The sequence below is a fragment of the Onychostruthus taczanowskii genome, unplaced genomic scaffold (assembly GCF_017590055.1).
Source record: "Onychostruthus taczanowskii isolate IOZ18803 unplaced genomic scaffold, ASM1759005v1 scaffold1, whole genome shotgun sequence".
NCBI lineage: Eukaryota > Metazoa > Chordata > Aves > Passeriformes > Passeridae > Onychostruthus > Onychostruthus taczanowskii.
This window is the reverse complement of record NW_024496525.1, coordinates 34,611,236-34,635,284: the sequence shown is the minus strand read 5'-3', so window position 1 is coordinate 34,635,284 and position 24,049 is coordinate 34,611,236. Positions and strand designations below refer to the sequence as shown.

General features: G+C 42.9%; 1 protein-coding gene across 1 annotated transcript in view; it reads right to left on the bottom strand.

The window, feature by feature from the left end:
• Nucleotides 1-24,049, bottom strand: part of KCNH5 (potassium voltage-gated channel subfamily H member 5) — a 148,759-nt gene that overhangs the window by 108,544 nt on the left and 16,166 nt on the right. The window contains exons 3-5 of the mRNA XM_041398230.1: nt 20,622-20,728; nt 16,120-16,248; nt 1,289-1,404 (exon numbers count right to left, since the gene is read on the bottom strand). Coding sequence (XP_041254164.1) covers nt 1,289-1,404; nt 16,120-16,248; nt 20,622-20,728 — 352 coding nt within the window. The remainder of the gene's footprint in view (nt 1-1,288; nt 1,405-16,119; nt 16,249-20,621; nt 20,729-24,049) is intronic.

The following is a 24,049-nucleotide window of genomic DNA, read 5'->3' as shown; positions in this document are numbered from 1 at the left end:
AGTGCACTGTAGGCACAGTGCTGTGAGGAAGGCAGACTGAGGAGGGGTTCACCATTGTATTTCCATATTTCTATCTCTGAGGAGGAGCATTATCTTGATAGCTCATCCCTTGCAGAATGTGCTGCTCACCTTATCAGACTTCACAGCTACCAGTCATTTTTATTAGCTGTACACAGGAATAATTGAGACAGTCTGTGGTGAATGCAGCTAACAAGATATTGTGTATTCTTTGGTGATTTAAAATTAGAAATCTATGCAGCATGAAAGAAATAATCATTACAGTTCAGTGGTCTCCACAGCCGCTTGCCAGGCTAAGTTCTCTGGCACAAGGGCTGTATTTTTTTCAGTAGCTCATATATTTTGACTCTGTATTTTTGACCAATTTATTTTTCATTACCAGTGGATGTGAAGATGAAAGCAATGTTTCTGTTTCAGAAGTTAACCTGAAGGTATTCAGTTGTTAAACCACCTGCACTCCTAAGGAGATATTTGCAACCTGCCAAAGAGTTCGTTTCATCATTTCTGAAGACAAAAGTGATGAGGGAAATATTGTAGGAGTGGTGTTGCAGGAAAGTCATATATCAGGCCATGGGAGCCCAGACTGGGATGCTTCCAAAGAGGTTTATCAAACAATCCCATTTTTCTGGGAGAGGGACTCAAGGACATCGATCCTGGTTCCATGCTCCAGCACAGTAGAGAAGCACACCGTGCACCCCAAGTTAAGGAATAAACAGGAAGCTGAGGACTGTGTGCACAGAAATAGTGTTATTTAAGTAGAAGTGTTTTTATGACCTGTCCTAAGCACCTGAGCTTTCTACGTGGTGCTGCTTTCCGACGAGCAACGGCGAGGCTGAAAAAATCAGAGTCGGGATATATTTTCCTCTAAGAATTTCCTTTCCCCGTGGGAATTAGGGTGGGTTTTCTTCCCCCCACCTCCCCAGGAAGGGAGCAGGCTGGTGTCCACCCCACTTACTTCGGCCAGGCGGGAGTGCTTGTGAACCACCTCAGTAGAGAAGCACACCGTGCACCCCAAGTTAAGGAATAAACAGGAAGCTGAGGACTGTGTGCACAGAAATAGTGTTATTTAAGTAGAAGTGTTTTTATGACCTGTCCTAAGCACCTGAGCTTTCTACGTGGTGCTGCTTTCCGACGAGCAACGGCGAGGCTGAAAAAATCAGAGTCGGGATATATTTTCCTCTAAGAATTTCCTTTCCCCGTGGGAATTAGGGTGGGTTTTCTTCCCCCCACCTCCCCAGGAAGGGAGCAGGCTGGTGTCCACCCCACTTACTTCGGCCAGGCGGGAGTGCTTGTGCACCACCTCAGCCTTGTTCATCGGCGTCAGCTGCTGCAGGACGCTGCGGCTGTTGGTCAGCGCCCGCGTCAGCCGGGCAAACTTGGTCCAGCCTGCAGGGAAACAAGGGAACCGTGTCAGAAATCACATCAGAGCTACCCAGGCCTCATGCAGTGCTAGTAAAGCTCCTTTCTGCTCAGCGATATTCAGTCTCAGAGCTGAATGGTTTCTCTAAATTGCCGCACAGAGAAGCTTCAGGCTCCGGGCTTAAAGACCTTGCGAAAGGGAAAATACTGTTCCTTCAAGGCAACACAGGTAAACGTGAAAGGAATCAAAACATTCTTTCTCCTGCCTTCTGGAGACATTGTGTTAGAGGGATGACATCCTGTTTTCAGCCTTCTGGGGACATTCTCTGCTGCTGAAATCTAATTCTAAGCCACTTAAGTTCATGCAAAAGCTTCCCAAGCCTGCAAATCCTGCTGAAGGAAAATCCTTCCCAGCTACAGAAAGGCTCCTGCTGATTCAGGACCACTGGAGCAGCCCCAGAAGTCTGATTCTTAAGTCTTTACTGGTTTTTGCCCCAGCTAAACTCTAAACTTCAGGGACAAAAATAAACTGGGAAGAAAAAAAAAAAAAAAAAAAAAAAAAAAACGAAAAAAAAAAACTGCACCACCAGCAATGCTTCAAACTAAAAAGAAAAAAATATCATTAAGCATTTAAAGTCAAATTAAGAACTTGATTTCAAATGGCATTAAGAAATAAATTTAGCTATTATACTAATGATAAACATCTGCTTTAATTGTAGCCTAGGACCCACACAGTGAGCTGCCCCTGAGGAACATTTTCCTGCAGCACCCGGCAAGCAGCAGTGTGTTACTGACAGCAGCACCAGCCCAGGGACATGTCAGCAAGTCACTCCTGCTGGAAAAACACCCCATTGTTTGTGATGGTGTGGATGCATCAGTGGATGGAGTAGATGGGTGCAGCAAAGAAAACACCAGGATTTTCAGCAGTGTAGCAGGAAAATTCAAAATCCAAGTATCTTTAGGAAGGAAACATATTCCCAAGGACACGGAAGGAGATGCTGAACATTCAGTTTAGCCAGGTGTAATGTCATTGTTTTATCAGAGAGTTGTGGATAAAATATCAGACAAGTTACAGACAGGAAAGGGGTTCAGGAGAAGGTTTAACTTTCATTTAGTTTGAATGCTGAGTAGGTGAAAATTTGGAAAAATATTAATATCTGAGAAAGGAAACATTGCATTTCTACGTTAGAATCATCACAGAATCACAGAATGGTTTGGGTTGGAAGGGACCTTAAAGACCATCTCATTCCAACCTCCTGCCATAGACTTACACAACTTACACCAGATCAGGTTGCTCCAAGCCCCCTCCAACCCAGCCCTGAACATTTCCAGGGATGAGGCAGCCACAGCTGCTCTGGGCAACCTGTGCCAGTGCTAGGCTTATTTTTAAATGCCTTCTGCTGATAGGAGTCAGGGACTTGGAGTGTTAAGGGAAGCTCTGAGGGAGACGAAATAACAAGCAGGGAACAGAAAAGACAGTAAAACTTCAAGAAAAAATTATGTACAAACTTGGCTTTGCCATTTACCACACACATATCGCATTCACACAAATGTAAATCCATTGTTCATCATTTAACAATCAGAACAGCTTAAAATATCATGACACCAGCACTGCACAAACATTTGTGTCTGGCTATTTATACATGACCTCAAAAATGCACATAAAAAATTCACTGGGAAAAGGTAAAAAATAGAAGCATTTTATTAACTTTTCAAATGTAAACTGAATGTGAGCTTTGGATGTGTCTCATGCTTCTGGAGCTTACAGGGATATTCAATTAGGAATATGCACTTTCTCTATTTAACAAGGTCAAGGCGGACTACAGTGATCTGTGAACTATTAAGTTCTATTAAAAAATCCTTGCACTTTTCCTTTTCCTAATTGTCTATAAAACTGCAGGAAGGAGACAGCTTTAAGACATAAGTCAGAACTGCTCTTTATTTTTCTAAACCAGCAATTTCAAAGACCAAGTGAGCCTGGTAACAGCATTGTGACAGCTCTGCCCCAGCATTTCTAGTAATTGCTGGAGGCCACATTGCACACAGGTGATTTATTTTGGGTCACTGCAAACACACAGCAAGAAGCAGGGAAAAAGAGCAGCTCTTCTCCAGGAAGGTGTTCACTCACTTCCAGTCCTGGGCAGGTACTCACACACTCATGTACTCTGTCATCATCCTCTTTTCCTGGAAAAATATTTCCCCGTGGTCCAGAAGGACTAACATGGACTAGTCCCCAACCTTTATTCTGTCATCCTGCCTCACAGCTGATACGAGAGTGATGGAAAGTGCTCAGAAAAAACAAAACCACCACAGACAAACTGCTGGGTGCAGCCCAAATCACCCACATTTGTCACATCCCAGCGTCGTCAGCTACTCCAGCTTCTGACAGGGACATGGGGATGTCCAGTAGAGAGGGGTAAAAGCCCTGTACCTCAGGAGATACAACCCCATGGACCAGTACATGCTGTGAAGTGGTTTGGCAGAAAATGGTGTGGGGATTCCCAGAGGACCGAGCTGAAACTGTCCATGGTGGAAATCCCTGGCTGAGTGAGACACAGAACTGCCAGCAGGGCCAGGAGGGTGATCCCTCCCATCCTCTCCTCACTGCTCAGCCCAGTTCCTGCAGTGAGGAGGATCTGGAGAAGAGTCAGAGGCTGGCAATGACAGGAGAGGGCTTCATGCACTCTCTAGAAATCCTCTGTCATGGTGCTTTGCAGGTTGAGAGATCCCTCTCATACAAATACGGGGTTTAAAATGCCTCTCTTATAAAAGCAGAACTGGTAAGAAATCCCTTGTCACTGTTTCAGGAAAGAAAAGCATCTGTCCTGCATTAACCACAAATGCAGAATTCCTGGGGAAGTTAGGGAAGATGGAGCAGTAAACTGCACACCAGACAACAGCAACCCTTTTGCTGTGAAAATAAAAATAAAGGAAAAACTACAATTTTTTTTCAAATCCTTCTTTATCACCACATGGGATCATCAATGTCATGTGAAAGAAAGAAGACACACATTTTAGCATTCAAAGTTACCACTCTGCTCATCTGCTGTGACCTCTTTTTTTCACAGGACAAACCATTTCATCGTGTCCTTTCTCCACCAAGACCAAAGTTTGCTTTGTGCCAGAGCAGATCTTCTGCAAAACCCTTCCAGCCTCATTTAGAGACTTCACATTTTCACATTTTTTTCAGCCCTGTGAAGCCCATGATTCTGGACACTGGAAGCACAGAATACACTAACATGACTTTTTTCTCCAATTCAGCACCAACTCCAGCATTATTTTACCTGCTCCAATCTACCCATCTGCAATAGTGTGAAAAAAGTACCAGGTTCTTTTGTTTCCTATTTACAACCCAAGAGAATTAAAAACACATCAACAGCAAGATGCTGGGTTATGAGTGGGAAGGTGAAAATGCATACAGGCTGCCTTGTGTCTGAAATAATCTGCACAGGGTACATTTCTCTCTTTCTTGACCTTGTTGTAGACTAGACAAGTTCAGAATTATATTTAAAACCAATGTGTATGTTTAAATAGACCAGGGAAAATTTGCATAGCTGCCTACTGCTGTCAATGTTTCTTCAAACGATTCTCTCCTTTCTTTTCCTCTTTAGACAGACACTTGAAAAGAATGATAATTTTATCCCAAGTATTAGTGACCGCCTGTCCTCACAGATATTTTCAGTCTGGAAGGAGTAAAGGAGATGCACAAATAGCAGGTGCAAGAGGGGCAGAAACAAAAATGTACTTATGAGAAAATGCAACACTTTTGATCCTCGCTTCAGCTCAGCTGGATTGCATCTTTCTTCCACAGCACTGCCTGAAAAGTAGCACCCTGAACTTGCACCACTGCACTCATATTCTTGGGGAAAAAAGCATCATCATCATCATCAGATCACACACCAGATCAGGCCAGCAGCTGCTTCTCCTTACAAGCAGTTAAACTGGGTGTTCCACACAAAGAACCAGCTCGAAAGGAAAATTCTGGAAGAGCCTATAAATAAAATGATTGTTTCCCCTGGTTCTCTTTAATTACTTTATTATCCAGGGACAAAATAAGTAGCATTTGTTCCCCTGCTTTAAAAAATAACCCTCATGATCTGCATTCATTCTCAGGATCCAAAACAATGATCTCTTAAACAGGAACCTAGCAAAATATTTGCCTGTTTCTATCCATTATTCAAAGTAAAATTACTGCATTCTTAGTAAACTGGAGGTTTAACAGTTACAAGAACAGGACACGAAGAAGGCAAACATGCTGATAAGACATGGGCTAAACAACTCTCTGCCTTGGCCCAGCTGTAATGCTGCCCTTCCAAGCTGGCAAATTCCTTCTTCCTCCATGAATTTTACACACAATTAAATATTTTACATCCACTATTCTCTATGCTTCTTGCCCTAAACCAGACTGCCAATTTGACAGCCCTCTGACTGTGGGTCTAACTGAGACAGAGATGACTTTGTGGTGTCCTTCACACAACAGCTGAGCCAGAGGTTTCTCTGAAGAGAAATAAAAACAGGATTACCAAATTAATTTTTAAAAAAGGTATTTTTTCTAAACCTCAGATGCTGTGACAGTGACTGAAGTTGATGCTGTTGCGACAGGATGCCTGGGGGAGTGCAGGAGCGTGGCGGGGAGGTAGGGAATAGTCAGGTAAAGCAAACAGAGCACCCAAACACCTCCTCAGAGGAGGAAAAGCTTTCCAGAAGGGTCTGAGAAGCTCATTTAGCCACTCAGTGGTTTATGAATGTATAGATTCATACACCACTACAGAAGCTTCATGGTGCCTGAGGGGAAAATGGCATTTCAAGGTCCAAACTATCCCACTCACGACAGCACTGCCTTTCCATCAGCTCCTCCTCCAACAACACCAGTGTTATGCCCACACATCTTTCTCCCTGAGATCCCAAATCCATCATTCTGTTTTACACTGGACAGCTGGGATGGGCACATCTGTGCAGCATCTCTGGGATGGGCACAGCTCTGCGGCAGCTGCTCTGCACAAACCTCCCTCCACTCCCTTGCTGCTTTCTCTGGGTGCAAAATCCTTTCCAGACTCTTTTAGAGACTTCACATTTCTGCCAGCTGCACCCTTGCACTGCCACAGGGACCCTTCTCTGCCCTTCTGGTCACCAGCCTGCTCCCTAAAAACACACCCTGCAGATGGGTCCAGCACACAAACAGCCCCAGGCAGCTCCCGCGCTGCTCCTCATCCCTGCTGCCTTCCCTGGGCAGGGAGAAACACCAGCCAGGTCCAAGGTGTTGATGCAGTGTATGGCAGAGCATAAAAAACCCAAAAAACAGTAAAATCTGTCCAAAGAAAGTGCAGCAAGGGAGGCTTCCCCGAGCAGAAGTGATGCTGGAATGGATGAGACAGAATCATTGAATGGTTTAGGTTGGAAAAGACATCTGAGACTCTTCCCTGAAGGTTATGTGGAGGCAAGACCTTGGAATAAGAAGGATTTACAAGCTCACAAAGCTCATGAAACAGAAAATATTTTCAAATATGAATAAATGCAAAAAACCTTTAGAACTCTCATCATAATTTAATTAAGAGTTGAAAATTTTCAGTCTCTCTGACTGGGTTTGTGTACAGTTCCAAATGCAGATCTAACCACCTAGCTAGCAGCCACACTGAAAAAAACACATTTAGTTCATAAACTACACCATGTTATTTTAAAGCTAAATTCATACATCAGAGTTTATGAAGAGTTTGAAATCTCAAGGTGAAATGTTAATGTCCTTTATGGTGCACTTGCTCTGAAAAACCTCAACATGACTAGCTCGCCCTAATAAAGCATTAATGTAGCTCTACTGGGTTGCAATTAACCTTTTTGTTAGGGTTTGTCTGGTCTTAAATAATGATGACTTTTAAATCAGTATAACAGGGAATTATCCCCTACCTTAGATTACAGGGAATACACTTGGGTTAAGAATTATATTCTGTGTGAAAAAAGCAATTGTAGAGAGCAATTCCAGCAGTGCTTGTGTTGATTCCTGCAGGAGCACAGGGAACAGATCCCAGCCATGGAAAGATTGTTCTGATGTCATTGTGAAGCACAAAACAGTTAACATGCAGAATGCTTAAATAATACATAATTTATGACTTACCCACAAGAGCAAAGAGACAGCACTGCTCAGAGTTAGGAAGTGTGGAATTCAATTGGTAGCACAGATCATTCTTTGGCATAAATAGTTAGCATGTATAAATCCAAACTGTTTCTAGACTCTCAAGCAGTAAAATCATGTCAATGGCTGGCTGTTTGCTCTTTACTGCAGGCAAAGTATGTCTGAAGGAGTTCACTGTCTCTTTGAACAATTTGATAATCCCAGTACTGGGTTTTTAGAGACAGAGGGGAATAAACAAGATTCCTGAATATACAGATAAATAGTCAAACAATGTTCAGTCATTCCCATGGTGCAGTAAAAAATATTTCTGGACTTAGAGTCTATTAAAATGAAATTCAAAATATTGGGATAAATTTCTGGAATTGAAACTCTGTGTGTTCCACTGTCTGAAAATGCACTGCACTCCTGGGCTAACTTTTACATCCAACCTCCCTTCTTGCTCAGCGTTGTCTTCCCAGTTACCATCCACCCACTGCAACTGCTGGGGAGCTCAGTATGGATGAAGAACTAATGGATAATCTTGGGCATATCATTTTACCTCTCTGAGCTTCAGCTTCTCCTCCTTAAAATGAAGATAATGCTAATTACCTAATTTGCAAGCCATTTTGAGATCTACTGTTAAGGAGAGCTAAGATTTATCTAATTCTAGACTGCACTAGGCATACATTTTAAAATTACAAAATATTTTTTAATTTAATTCTCAAATAGCCTTAAATGTACAGTGCCCAACTTCTTACATTGCACTTTTCTGCAAATACGGCTAAACTTTATACACAAACACAGGGCCACTGGGGAATTACTTCCCATAAGTGTACAAAAACAGGTGCAATTTTTGGGCAAGAAGAAGGGGGAAAAATACTAATTCCTGTAAATATCAGTTAACTGGCTTTAGTAGTTGGTCAGATAGCAAAGTGTTCATCACATCACCTCATCCTGACTTTGCATTTGAATCACTCCAGAGACGCAGAGTGGCCAAAGCCTCTTGCACAGCAATCTTCACCAAATTGACCCTTGTGTGACACTCTCAATAAGATATTGAGACCACACAGTTCAGTAAATTACAGGTTAAATGGGTGAAGAATGTATTAGTTGGTAAGTATCAAACAAGGAGCAGTGGAAAATAGTAAAAATTTATTACTGGGATCCTTCCAGACACCAGTGGCCAGGCATCCTATTCAGTGCTTATCTCCAGGGTATGAAAGTCCTTATAAAATGACTGATAGAAGTGTCAAATGACAGGAGGATTAGGGGAATGTTAAAAGCACTGAGGACAGTCCAACAGAATGATGCGCTTGATGCCTGGACATGTGCCATTAAAACACATTTTAAATGGAAAACAGTCATCCAGAAAAAAGCAACGAAAATTGTAACTCCAGCACAGGAGGGGGAAATGTCCCAGGCAAGACATGGTCTGAAAATGATCCAAATGTCTTGGTAGATGAGCAATTCAGCATGTAATTGGTTTTGGCAAAAGTCACCTGCTCCTTGGATACATACACTAAAAACTGGGCTTGGAGGCTGAGCAATGAACAATAGTGAGGAATTAGCTGGAAACCCACCCAGCCACAATAATTGCTGCAGAAACTCACTGGGGACCTGGGAGGATGAAATCCAGGACACCACAGCTTCATCCCTGCTGCTGCCAATGAGCTGGATTAAAGGGCAGCTAAAATATCCATGTATCTGCCATCACCAGAGCTCCAAATTCAGTCTAGACAGAGGTTTAAGGAGCTCAACTCATTTACTTTATCAAATGGAGGCACAGTGATGAGCTGATTATATGTGTAAATGCCTTAGTGGGACTTCCTTAATACAGAGGGAAAAAAGACATAAGAAGATGCCATGCAAGAAGCTGAAGCCATGCTAATTTGACATTTCTTTAATGCCAAAAGCCTAATGGAGAAGCACAAAACATAGCAAGCAATGTAGTGGATGCTCAGCCTCTTCTAAACCAATACTGGATGCCTCCCTGGAGGGGAAGATTTAGTTACACAAAAGTTCATGGGTTCAGCAGAGGAGCAACTTAGTGAAGTGGAATGTCCTGTGTCACACAGATCAGACTTTTAAACCCCATTTATACTTATTATTTTAGATTTGGCTAATGATGAGTGTTCAGTTTTCCACATACAGAGTGTATCCATCTACAAACAGCTTCTGCTTCAAAGATCAGCTTCCAGTTTAATTCAATCTCTCACAGGGCTAGATTTCATTTCAGTGGGATTTCATTTTCATTGCACATTAAACTTCCAGAAATTTGCAGACCGTTAATGTGCATTGATGGGTTGCTGATGGAGCACACAAAGGGCTCCAAAGGCTGTATCAGATTTAAAAAAAAAATACTTCATTTCTGTGAAAGAAATTAAACAACCCTGGATATGGAAATAGAAATTCCCTCTTCTTCATCATGGTGGGTCTCCAGCAGCAGTAAAGCAAAAAAGGATACGGGGGGGGAAGAGGAGTGAAAATAAGGCCTTGGAGCATCACTCCTGAAAGTGAGGAAGCAACTGTCCCTGTGACTATTCATCCTGTGCAGTGTCTGCAGAAAGTGCCAGCAGCACACCACTGAAGGCATAACAGGGATGAACAACAGGGATGCTTGTCCTGCAGAACGGAGAAAAAGCAACCTTGGAAGGCATTCCAGGTTACTGGCAAGCTGTGCCTATCACAAATGGATAGTTTAAAATACTACCTAAAATAGTATTTTATCGGAATATTACCTAACTGTATAAATACTAAGAGATTCTCTCTCAGCATCATTGCACTGAGTTGTCTGCTTTTGGCACTGGAAACCCACCTGGTGTCCTGGCAAATGCCCATTCTTGGCACCCCTCCCATACCAAAGCCCTTTCTCCCAGCCAGGAGTCCCTGGATGCTGCACTCCAGACCCAGGGGAGAATGGAGAACTGGAGGTGATCCCCTTGCTGCCTGGAAGGGAGGAAACTGCAAATCACAGCAAAAAAGCAGCATGAGAACAAGTGGGTCTCTATTGTGACCCTTGTTATTACAGCCACAGAAAAGTGCAATAAGAACATGTTAAGGATATCCAAATTGTAACCTATTAAATTACTGTGATGGATTACTGTCAAGGTGATGTACTCAACAGGGTACACTGTGCTTCAGCTAAAGGTAGAAACCTTATTTTCATGCTCTAATCCCTCCACCCACTTCTTCTATTATCACCAGGATGGATACCCCCTCAAGGAAAAAAAAGGTTCCCATGTGCAACTAGTTATATATGCTTAATAACTTGCACTTATTAAAGATAAAAATGGATCAGAATTATAGGCTTAGCAAGGATTAGCAAGGCATAAGTGCATATTTCTGCAACTACTACACTTTTTATAGCCCTGTCACACTCTGAGATAGAGTTGTATCATTATATGCAGTTATATAACCATAAAGAGTTATATCACTGGAAGCATTACAGCATTGTCCCAGACAGACTTGATTATCAGAGTCTGGCTCTATCAAGTGAAAAGGGAAAAGAAAAAAAAAAAAAAAAACAAAGCAACTTCAGGATCCTGCTGTGCCATTTCCTGATCCCATCTGTTAACAGCACACAGTCCTGAGTTGTAGGGGGCTCTTTAACACAACTTCGCATCCTGATTCTACGTCCCATCATTATTCACTAGAACTTCCAGATCACTACAGATGTGACAAGCCTGATGTTTCACTCCACAGAGACTCCAGATAACCAGTGAGAATCCCAGCCAATTCCAAAAATTCTAAGTTTACGTAGAGGCCACACTTTTTCTTCACTGATGATAACAAAGTAAATAAAACCACTACACACTAGGTGAAACACCACTATTAACCAAAATTGCTGGTCTTTTATTTTTTTTCTATACTTAAACATTTTGTTCCATAGACTCTACACCACTCCTGGATTCAAATGGAGTTAACATTTTAAGTGGCCCCATTCACCCTTCTGACAGTTAGGGCCCAGAAAAATGGCTTAATTTTTTTCCTGACAAATAAACAGAAGATTATTACCACTGTGTGTCTTTGGAGGAATTGAAAGTCTTCAGATATTTTTAAAAGGCCATTGGATAAAGACAGAATAAAAGCTCAGCAAGTTGATAAAAGCACCCCACTGTGACCTGACAATGGTACAAACATTAAAAAAAAAAGATCCTTTGGGTTTTATTTGCCTAAAGAAAATACATAATAGGATCTTTCATATGCTTGTAATCGCCTTCCACCTCTGCTGTGCACGGCCTCAAGCCAGGAGACCTGGGGATCTGGCCCTCTGCCACCACAGGTGGGACCTGCTGCTTGCTGCTGAATCCAGATAAGATAAATACTCCCATTAGCAAAGAGGAGCAGGAGAAGGAAAGGAGAGATCAGACAAGCAGAGCACAGCTCCTTAACCAGAAAATAAAGCACTGGCCCAGTGACCACCAAGGGCAGCCATCACCTCCTGCCTCACCACAAATTCTCACACCTCTTCTTCCTCCACGCTGCCCCCATCCACAGCTCATCAGCCACTGGCTCAGGAGCTGGGGAATTGTATTTGCAGGGACCCTCGTGGCAGGGAGGAGTGATGAATCTGACTCCATGCTCTCAGAAGGCTAATTTATTATTTTATGATACCATATTATACTAAAGAATACTAAACTATACTATGCTAAAGAATACAGAAGGGATACTTACAGAATGTTAAAAAGATAATAATGAAACTCATGACTCTCTCCAGAGTCCTGACACAGCCTGGCCCTGGTTGGCCAAAGAGTCAAAACAACTCACAGCAGAATCCAATGAATCCCCTGTGGATAAACAATCTCCAAACACATTCCACATGAGCACAACACAGGAGAAGCAAATGAGATAAGAATTGTTTTTCTTTTTCTCTGAGGCTTCTCAGCTTCCCAGGAGAAAAATCCTGGGTGAAGGGATTTTTCCAGAGAATGTGAATGCCACACTGGGGCACTATAAATCCAAACCCAAACCAGTGGAGGGGCTTCTCTCTACCCTCCAGATATCCAAGCTGCCAGTGGCACCTCCACCCAGGAGGGAACACATCAACCAGGAGGCTGATCCTTCCTTCCATCATCAGTTTTGCTGCTTCTGCTGGAGTTGCTGGGGGGTTTTGACACTTTTGACTGGTTAGACACTTTTTGAAGTAATTTTCCATTTACAAGGAATGGCTTTACAGCAGGTTTTGATCACTGTTACATTGCCATACATCAGAGGTCTCCCACGCCTCACCCAGCAATAACAGATTGGAGCACAAGTAACAAGAAAACAAGCCAGTCCAATCTTCAGCCGACAGTCGACTGCCTGCACCCTCTCAGAAAACAAGGGTTTTGATCTCTGTCACTGTATTTTATGAGAGGAAGGTGGCTTTTAAATATCCCTTTTCTCAAGTCTTGCTTACAGTCCAGTAAGTTTCAACAGCTTTCTGGTCTGCAGAAAATTCACAGCCCCCTGGGTGAGCCCGGGAAAAATTTTCATTACTTTTACTCCCCGCGGCAAGCAAAGCTCCCTCCTCTTCCCTTCTTCCTCCTCCTCCTCCTTTCAGCATTAACAGAGCAAGTGGTGAGCACACAGGTAAGCAGAGACACACCATCTGTCACAGTGTCCCAGACCTCTCTGACTCCCTCTGCTCGCACGGGGCCTGTCCCCGTGAAGTCAACTGCATTTTTTGCACTCAACAAACACATTTTTAAAACCACATCAGGAAAAATAAAATCCCACCTCACTTTGGCAACGTGCTTTGTAGTAAGACAACTGTTTCATATGTCTGCCCTGTCTTCACAAACCCAACAAGCTGCTCGACACTTTTGGGCAGATCTGCATCCCCAGCACCACTTCTGTCTCCCAAACCTGCTGTTCCCTGGCAAGGTCTCCAGGAGATGCCAACCCCGTTGCAAGCAGGTCTGGCCAACCCAACCAGGTATTTCCAGGAGTGGAGACACACAGACACTCTGCAGTGTAGATAAACCAGTGGCATGATTTAAATACCTCACAGGAGCATGATATACTGAAGCTTCACAACAAAGCAACACACCTTTGAACAGTGCAGAACGTTTTGGTACGGAGAGATTATTGCATAATGGCATCAATATTTTATTCCTGCTGAATTTTTTATCTCAAATTTACTGCTCCCATAAGTAACACGCAGTAACTCATCTGCACCATAGTTACTTATGTATTATGTATTGCATGGTCCTGACAGAATTTCTTAAGAAATATCCTTCTTTTAAAAAGGAAGGAGAAAAAAATAGCCCTTTCAATGGCAAATCCCAGCACTCAGCAGCAGCATTTTATTGAAACCCTTTTCCACAAGACTTTAAAAATTCTCAGCTAAATTTTAACATATATGTTTACCAATCTCATCATTCAAAAAGAAAGTGGCCTGGCAGCTCCTAAGCACATTGTAATGTTATCTGCAGGGACAATGAATTATGCATCTCTCATAGCACCATGTCTGACACAAAACCACTATGATCCCAGTGCCGTGGGATCCCAGAGACCCACACAGCTGAGACACACAGGGTGATGCAACAGTGCTGTTTTCCCACCCCTGCAGTAAAGTGCTGCAAATATTTGAATATGTTTTCCTTATATCAAGGGTGCAAAAGACAAGCTTTAATTTATACAGAAGCAGAAGAAAAATCGGGTCAGTGGTTTGTGATGATGAGGTTTGTTGGAGGCAAAGATCAATGCTCTTCAATGCTCTAACCAAAGCAGATTCCTAAGTCTCCAATTCTGTGCTTTAAAGAAATGTGGGAAATGTGGCTGCACTGCCTCTGCAATGTTCTGTTTGAGTTTGGGGGGGTTTTAGAGTATGACTTTGACAGAAGTGAGGGCTCTTTAGACACAGAGCCAAACCTCTTTGGCTGCTGAGAGCAACATTTTGTGATGTCCATCATTAATACTTGGCATTTTAACTAATGGTGCTCTCCAGTGCAGAGCAGCAGCACACAAGTCATGCATTTCACTGCTACTGCTCTTTCCCATAGGAACATATATTCCTGCTCTGGAAGCCACATGGGCTCTGCTCCTCCTCAGCCACAAGATGGGAGGGGAAGAGTTCAGCCCCTGGAGCACATCCCTGTCTCCCCAGGGAAGGCAGCAGGGTTTGAATATCCCAGGCTGAGAATCCAAAGGAGGCAACCTTCATCATTTCTGCATTTGAGAGCCACCTTCAGTGTGTTCTCTCTGTCCTGCTGCAGTCCAATACTTCCCAGTTCAATTCAGTCCTGTGAGAAGTGGGGCAGAGCTGGGAAAAAGGGGGGATTTGGGAACTGGTTCCATGTGAGATACATCTTGGTTCCTCCAGAAGGCATCAAATAGGGAATCTTACATGATGATTCTTGCAAATACTGTCTTTTTCCTTGAAGAGCTCACACTATGTATTACATACACTGCAGCAAGGAGCCAGTGCCATGCCTTCAGGTACCTATAAAGGCCTTTTAATTAACCAGCATTTACCCTAAAAACCTCAGATTATTTCCAGGCAGAAGAATTCCACATTATGGAGCTGAAAATGAAATAAAGAACATTTGCAGGTTGCTAGCTAAATTGTAGAGGCAATAAAGTTTATGATGGCTGAGGAGGTATTCCTATATCAGGACCTTATAATTTTATGGATAATACTCTCTAGACAAAAAGAAAAAATGTCATATTTAGTGCTAGCTAGGAGGAGAGCCTTTCATTTTGAGTCTGCCTTTATAAACTGAGTTTTCAGTTATCCAAACACTTGCAGTAAGTGCTATCTAGATATTAAGAAGCGTTTTGCATTCAAATGACACCAACTTTTTATCCTAAAGAAGATGGCTTAGAGCACACCAGTACCAAGTGACATATCAAGCCTTCTTCAAGCATGAAGGGAAAAACATAGTAAAGAATTAATCATCAGGAGGCAACTTGCAAGAGACGTGGATAATGTCCTTCTTTATGTAAGCACGCATTGTTTCACCCAAAGCCATACACATGTAAACCTGACACAAGACACGTGTTTTGTAACTAAAGCAGAGGATGGTGCTGTCAGATCCTCTGTACCTTTCCCCACAAATTTCTCCTGCAAGGCTGCAGGTCTGGCCAGGAGCTGTTCAGTGACATGAGCATTCCAACAAAATCCTGCCCTGCAGCTGATAAGTAACAAGCACAATGCCCACTGCCATGCAGTCATCACTCCTCAGCAGTAATAAATGACTCAAGCAGGCTGTTTCACATTTCACCTCCAAGAGGGAGAATGGGAAGAAATATCAGCATCTCATCACAAGGAGCTGGAATTATTTTTTTCCTGAAAAGATGACACCTGTCCCATAACAGAAAGATCTCCCAAAACAGCACAGCATTCAAATGACTCAAAAACTGTGTAATTTTTAGAAAAAGCCTGCTGTAGTGATGAAGAAGTGAATTACAAAGAAAAATGAAGGCTTGTGACTCTAGGAAAACATTGGTAGGGAATTTCCACTCATGGCGATTTATCCTTCCTTTTTTAAAAAATAATTTACGAGAGTGGGATTGAAACTCTGACAGGTCACAAAACATTTCCTCAGTTGAAGACACAGATCACAGACATAACACATCCCTGTGACAGATCTGAGCTCAAGCATTTACTTCTATCCTTCACAAAAAATAATATTAATATACTTCATGTTTACCTTTTGTTGAATCATCTTCAATCGGTTGCTTGAATAAAGTGATATCCTTAAAAGTGCACAAGAACAAAACCACTTTTTCGTGCTCATTTCTTATAGGTGCAATTTGCATGTAGAACCAAACTGGGGTTCCTGAGGCAGAGAAAAAAGTGACATTGGAATGTGGTGTAGCACAAACTACCCCAACCCATAACATTTACACACTATTAAAACACACGTGTAGTTTAGCTAGTTTACGTGTAGTATCTCAAAATTTCTGCATCTTCCAGAGTTTTTAGTTTTACTTCCTTCAAGGAAAACAACATATTCCCATTTTTACAGCTTCATTAATCTAACTAGATGATAAACACAGACAGAAGGCTGTATAAAAATTTATTCTGAAATAAAATACATTGTTCTTCCCCTCTTGCTCTTGTTTTTTTTCCCATCATGTTGCACAAACTTAGGTCTGAAATGTAGAAAGGTGAGAAAAAAACAGGTGGATGGCATCTTTTAATTCACTCTTTACATAATATGAAGCTATCAAATCCAAAAATGATGGAATATACTGTGAAGTGCTCCAAATTTTATATGACTACAATATTTAAGAGGACCTCAGTTGGACTCTCAATGTCCTGTCAGGACAGATTTGATTTCTTTTTTTGTGTTTCAGGTCACACCTCCACCTCCTCACTGCCCTGCCCAGTGCAGCACTCTCCCAGCACAGTTATCTCTACTTAACTTCTGAAATGAAACCAAGTGTTTTTCAAATCCTACCACCCACCAAATAAACAGCCAAACCAGCCCTTGGTTTTGGAGTGGCCAGCTTGGCTTTTGGTAAATCCCCTCCGTTTGCAGAAGGGCTCCTGCAGGTGCTCAGGAGCTGAAGCTTCCAGGCTGACACACACGTGGCAGTCCCCTACACATGCAGGTGTACTCCACAAGGGGTGAAATCCTAGAACTCTGGAGCAATTTTCTTAGAAAACCCTGTTCCCCTGCAGGGCTGGGAATGTCAGATGCTCTCCATCCAGCAAAGCTTTGTGTCCCTCCCTCCCAAATGAGCACCTACGCATGCTGTGCCATAAATGCCTTCACAGCCAGATAATTACCTCTGGGATTTGATGTGCTTTCAGCCAGTTGACAGAATGGCTTTTCTCCTGAGCTGCCTGAGAGCTGACACATTGACACAAGCCTCTTGCCCACTGTTATCCCACATGGGCACTGCTGGCCCCCCCAAATCTCCTCTGATGCACCGGGTCCGGGAGCTGTGCCAGGAGCTGCAGCACAGATCCCAGAGGGCAGAGAAAACCATTTGGGCTAGGATTACTGTGGGGAAGGTTAAAACCCACAAGGGTTTATTGAAATTCAACCCAGATTAAACCAGTAACTCACTACTAGTAAACTGGAGAAGTGGGAGAGATGTGGGACTGCTTTTTGTGATAATTCCAAAGCTATTATGCTGATTACTTGATTATCTTAATTCCCAGTTGCTAACCCAAGACAAAAGACTTTTCATAACTGCTAAAACAGAGTGCTGCAGCTTTCTGGAGAAGTAATTTGCACTTATACCTGGGAATCCATTGGTACCCTTTGAGATGAAAGCAAGTAGGCAAAACACCCTCCACAAGGGTGCTGACAAAAATCAAAGACAGAGGCAAGGCAGCTACTGCTGTAGAAGCAGCAAAATGAGAAAAAGCAAGAAGTTTTCTGAGTATTACCATGTAGATATTCATATATAGAGAGAGGCATGCATATACATATATACATATACATACATACATATATACATATATACATACATATATATATATATGTAAGCATATGCAGGCATGCCTAATGTAGTTGGTGAATAGCTGTGTGGGCAGAGGTAAGGACTATATAATAAGGGATTGCAGCAAAGCAGAAGAGAGTTTTAGCAAGCTTTCAAGTCTTGAAGCTAGAAGCTACAAGGTAGGTTAGAACACACCAAGGGAAATGTGAAGGCAGCAGTCAAACAGATGCTGCTGGAGAACATGAGCCCTTAAAGATCATCTCCAACACAGCAGAGAAGGATGGGAAAACAACCTGAAAACCTCAAAATCTCCCTCTGCCAGAAGCAAAAGGGAATGGGTAAAGAAAAAAACAAACAAACAAACAAACAAACAAAACAAAAAAAAAAAAAAAAAGAAAGAAAAAAAAAAAGAAATAAACCACCACATTGTGCCACATTATCAAAATTACACAGCACACCTGGACCTACAGTTTGAAAATGTGGGTGGGAGGGAGCTCTGAAGGCACTGCAAGCCTCATGTAGGTGATAAACACAAGCCCTTCCACAGAGTAACCACCTACACTCTGCAGAAGTGCATTCATACCAACAGATAACTAATCCTTATTTCCTTCTCTGCTCCAATTTTCAGCCTGGAGGATAAGCAAGCAGTGTCTTGAAGGACCATCTTCCACGAGGCTGAGAGAATGACAAATGGAAGGAAACCCTGAGCACAAAGCTGCTGAGCTGGAGCCCAAAGGTGAGCCTGTTAACATGAGGTTGAGGTTCTGGGCTTTGGGTGATGGAGAAGAAAGCTGACAACAGATGTTATGCATGGGAAGTGACTCAAGCCCAGAGAGGAATACTGAGTAATTTTCCATAAAGTCCTTCTGTAATCCTGCATAATTTATGGAAAGTGTAGGCTTGGAGATCTGGGCAAAGGTGAAGATTTTATTAAGGCAACTGCAGCTCAATAAATCTCTGCAGCATCATCAAGCTCCAGCAGACAATCTACAACACAAAGCAAAAAGCCTCTGCCTTGTTACAGGAAAGTCACCAAGAGAAGATTTTTCCCTTTTAATACATAAATAAAATAGGAAGGAATAAAATTCAGGCCCATTCTAGAGCAAGAGTTAAGAGTATCATTCACTAAGAGAAGCCAGGGTTGGTGAGAGCACACGGTCTCTGGGATCCACTTTGGAAATCACATGGACACAGGGCATGGCAGTGCTGGGCACCACCACTGGCAAAGATACCCAACATGAGACCATCCCAGGAGATTCCGCTGAGGTCAGGGGGCATCCAGGTGACCTGGAACGCACAGGAAACGGGAAGAGAAGCAGAAGATCTGTGGAACAGACACATCCATATGCTTAGGGACCAAAAAGAGGTCATTTGGAGGGCTCCCCTGAGCACCAGCAGGAACAGCTGGACTTCCGAGCTGCTCTGGCTTCTCTCCTTAATTAACATGTTGGCTAAAATGCCTTGATGCAGGCAGAACTGAGAACTCTACAGACATTTCCTGCTATTTTAGTGCCCACACAGGAAGATTGAGTCTAAAAAGGGAAAACAGAGGTAAAGCATAAGAGGAGGTGTCCAGGATGTTCCCTTCAATGTCATGAAAGGTTTAGGTGGGTTTGCAGTGAAATGGGGCAGTCAGGCACAGGGAACTCTTCCTGAGGCACAACATTCCCTTCCCTCAGCCACAGCATGCAGGGAAAAGCTCTGGCAATCCCCTGTCAGCATCAGAGCCCACCCAGGGGAAGCATGGCCTCAGATTCTGAGCTCCAGGCAGGGGAAGCAGGGGGAAAGATCACCAGCCCCACAGCACCTGCATCCTGTACTGAGGGCCAAACTGAGGAGAACATCTCCATCAGGACTGCTTGGACTGCTCTTGGCCACCAACCCAGTCATCTGGACTAATTCTGTGCAGAGTAGAGGAACCAGCTTTAATCTGACTTTTGGCCTTCTATCTTGGGAAGATGGCCCGTGCTACTGAAGGAGGCTGCTCATTTCCACTGACAACAACAGGAATCACAACCACCAGCTCAGCAGATCTGTCCACCATGCACAAGGCCAGCGTGAGGCCACACAACAGCAAGGGCTGTGCTCAGAATGTGCTCTGAGGTCAACAAGCCAGTCCTGCCCAGGACAGAAAATGTGACTGCAATGGCTCGTGGCTAAGACAAAATGAAGAAAATCTCTGGTTCTGACAACCTCCTGCAAACCCAATGCCACCAAGAAGGAACACAGGCCCTGAATCTCATTGAGCCATGGAAGTCCCTGCTTTTCTAACTAATGCCTGGGCTGTGTGCCAGGCTTAGTGCTGTCCCCAGAGCTGGTACGTGCTGGGTTACACACCACGGAGACATCCTGACACTGCCAGGAGCAGCCACTCCACAGCCAGGGCCTGGCTTCTCACTTGTGGAGACATGGGGGAGTTTCCTGAGGCATGTGGGGGAACTTCATTCAGCATTTCTTTTCACTTAACCCAGTCAGTTTCCCTTCAGGGAAACAATCCTCAAAACTAAATATATTTTTGAAAGAAGGAGTCAGACTCGAGACAGCAGGGAACAACTACTATTCTTGGCAATCTGAATGCTTGGCCTGAAAAGAGAGATCTCTTCCTGAGCTGTGGCAACCAAAATGCCTGTTTCTTCTCCAAATCTTGCCCCAAATTTACCCATATGTGAAAATTAAAATTTCTTTCAGTCTATTACATGCTTTCAATATGCTTTATCACTCACTCCCAGCACCACACACACACATATATACATACTGTTTTTCTTGTAGAGGAGAATTTCAAAGCAGTTTGACTCATAGTTGTCGAAGGTCTGTCTGACTTTTTCAATGGTCTTCTTGTCTGTCAGTTCACCATACATAAAACTGAAAAAAGAAAAAAATTCTCTTTTTTTCTAGACAAGTAACAACATTGTTACAGTCACCTTAAGCAGCAAAAGCATTAAAGATGCTATGAACTGTCATTTACCAAGGCTTAATTATGATTTACACGCCATTTAAATATTTAGAGTGTCACAAGGACACATAAAATAGCGAGCAACCATGACCACCTTCTTACTGCAAATAAATCCAACATAATGCTTCATTAAGTGCTTTACTGAGTATATCTTTAAGGATATAAGGTTAGAAAAAGAGCTGTCAGCTTATGAAACCATTATCACCACAGCTGCAGGCCATGGCAGTATTCCTGTCAAAACAGAGAAAACTGAACAAAACCTCTAAAATCTCCCAAATTTTGTTCAATCCTCCTGAAAATCCTTCTGGAGGAAGGATGTAAGTTATTACAGGTAAAGGTTGTTGGCTGAACCCATGGCTGCAAATCTAATCTTGTCAAGATGCATCTGGGACAATAAGAATTCTTTTACTAAATACCAATACAAATACAGGTAGGATTGGAACAGTGAGGAGCAATGACTGCAATGTGTAGCTACGCCTGCACTACTATCAAACAACCAAATTCATCCTCATTTTCCTTACTGTATACTGCATTTCTTTAATAGTTCAATGGAAAATACTAAAAAGCTTCTGGAGACTCATCCCTCTCCGAGCTAAGAATATAAAAATGTAATTTTAACTCTGCTATTTCTTGCCACCTAAGCATCTCATCTTTGCATTCTTTTCCAGGTCAGACCTCCAGCTGGTGTAAGCAAACCCAACCCCCTGACCTTGCTTTTGACAGCCTTTGTAAGGAAACAGCCAGGCTTTTATTGTCATTCTCCCCTGGATTAAAAATAAGTAAAGGCTGCTCTGTGCAAATTCCCAGTTACAGGACTGGAAGAAAATGGAACATCAGATAAAAGCTTTCAGACACTTGGATGAATAATATACTTTTAATTGATCAGACTTCCCCCCCCCCCCCCCCATTCTCTTAGTTCACAAACAGTTTGAGCCTCAGCTGAAACCTACAACAGAAAACCCTGAGAATAAGAAAGGGAAAAGCTATCAGTGCCTCTGTGGTTTCAGTGCAGCTTCTCTTATTGATCCACAGACCTCCAAAGGTTCAATAAACATTTATTTTATGTCTCCTGCTCTGAAAGAAACAATAAAACAACACAGTGGTTAGAGGCTCAGCAAGCATTAAAGTACTCAATGAAGGCCAGACCATGAATCTTTTCCCTTTCCGGACAGCCAGGGAAGCAATGGAGCAACTCCCACAACAGGGTCCTGACTGGTCTGGGTGATGGAGGCATCAGAGAGGCTGCAACATTTGAGTGTCAATACAGCTGCCTCTTCACTGGTAACACAGGCATTGATTAGATTGGATACTGGGAAAACCATCACTGAAAGGGTGCTCAGGCACTGGAGCAGGCTGCCCAGGAATGCTGTGGGATCACCACCTTGGAAGTGTTCAGAAAACACAATGTGGCACTTGGGAACATGGCTTTGTGGTGAAGGTGGCAGTGTTGGGGTAGTGTCACCTTTGGGACAGCAAGGGAGGTGCCACTGAGCAGCTGACAGCAGGAAATTGTTTCACCCAGGCACGAGGCTTCAGTAATTCCTGATTATCATTAACATGCACAGCTGTCTTGAGGACGTGCAGAACACAGCCTACTGCTCCTTTTCAAATGACCTGCCCTTCCCCATTTCACCTGATAACCTCTTACACATTTATATATGAGATGACAACAAAAAGAGTTTGATATTTTAATTTTTTTTTCATCTATGCCTTTTTTAATGCTCTGTTGCATCTCTTTTTTTTTTGTTTTCTTGAGACTTAAAACAATGTTTCTCACAGTCCTGAAGGAAAAAATAGCAAGAAGTTGTTGAGTGCTTGATTTTACATGATTTATAATACAGAAAGTCATTATTAATTAGTGTTAAAATGACAAATCCTACTTGATGAGAAGTGGACGATACCAGTTAGTGCTGCAGAACATGATCAATCAACTTTATGTTTTAAATTACAAGCAGCGTATTGTTGCAGTAAACCTGTAATGCTCAAATCTCATATTATATTCACACATAAAGAGGCATTTTAAAGGCTTCTGGAACAATAAAAACATTTTTCAGAAGGCAATTTTTAACAGCACCAAAGGAACCTCAGAGCCTTTCACTGCACAAGTTATATAAGATTTTTGCTTATCACAAGTTTAATTTAATTTAGTCTGTCCTGTTTTGTACACATGGAGGGACTCCTACTTCTTTAGTCAATCACTCTGTCTTTTTCTGCCTTTTCTTTTTTTTTGTCATTTTGTGCTTGTCAAATGCCTTGAGTGCAAACTGTACAAGACAGAAATATCAAAACCACTCTGCTACTGGGAATCTTACTACACAGAAAACACACTTATCAAAGAGAAGCAAGACTTGTTGAAGTACACAGAGAGAGGCACAATCTTAGATATTTTCTCCACCTCCAAAAGAGACCAGTTGTCATTTAGGATGCCTGGGCTCCCACCTTCCCGTTAAAGCATCTCTTGGCACGGAAAAGCCCCGTCTGAAGTTTCACTGTGCTGCTCTGTCCTTTGCCAGGATGCAGAGCAGCAGCATCAGAGCAGGTCTGGGTTTGCAGGGCAGTAGCAGCTCTTTGAGAGGAATTATCCAGCAAAGAGGAGAAGTGAAGCACAGAAGGCATCCAGCCCTACACAAACTTACAGCTCTCTTCATCCAAAAGCAGTCAGGGCAACAATTACAAGAGACAAACATCTGCCCAGGAGGAACAGCAAATACAGAGACACATCAATAGCTTCAAAACTCTGCAGGGTGAAGAGCAAACACCATTCCTCAGGTGCAGCTCTGTGGGTCCCACAGGCATCCTCAGTGGGGCTTCTTTGCACAGCTTTGGCACTGCAAGGGCACACAAAACTCAGGCCACAGAGGTGCCATCCCAGCACCAAATCTTCTTCAAGTCCAGCTGTACCCACCATTAATAATCCCATTTCTTTGAGCACAGTGGGAATTTTGCCATTAGGTTCACCAGAGCCAGGATTTCCCTTGCAGACTGGTTTTTAATCCTACTTGTCAGGGCAGTAAATCAAAACAAGGCAGGGCAGAGATGCTGACCAAGTGTTCCAGTGGGAACAGCGGCTGTGAAAATCTCATGTGCAAGGAAAGGCAAGCAGAGCAAAGCTGGGGTGAATGCCAAGTGCCAAATGCCAGGGTAGGTCCATTAAAGGATACCTGCTCTTCCAAAGGTATGATGAAATCACAGAGTTCAGTTGATAAAGCAGCAGCATTTAGAAAACACTG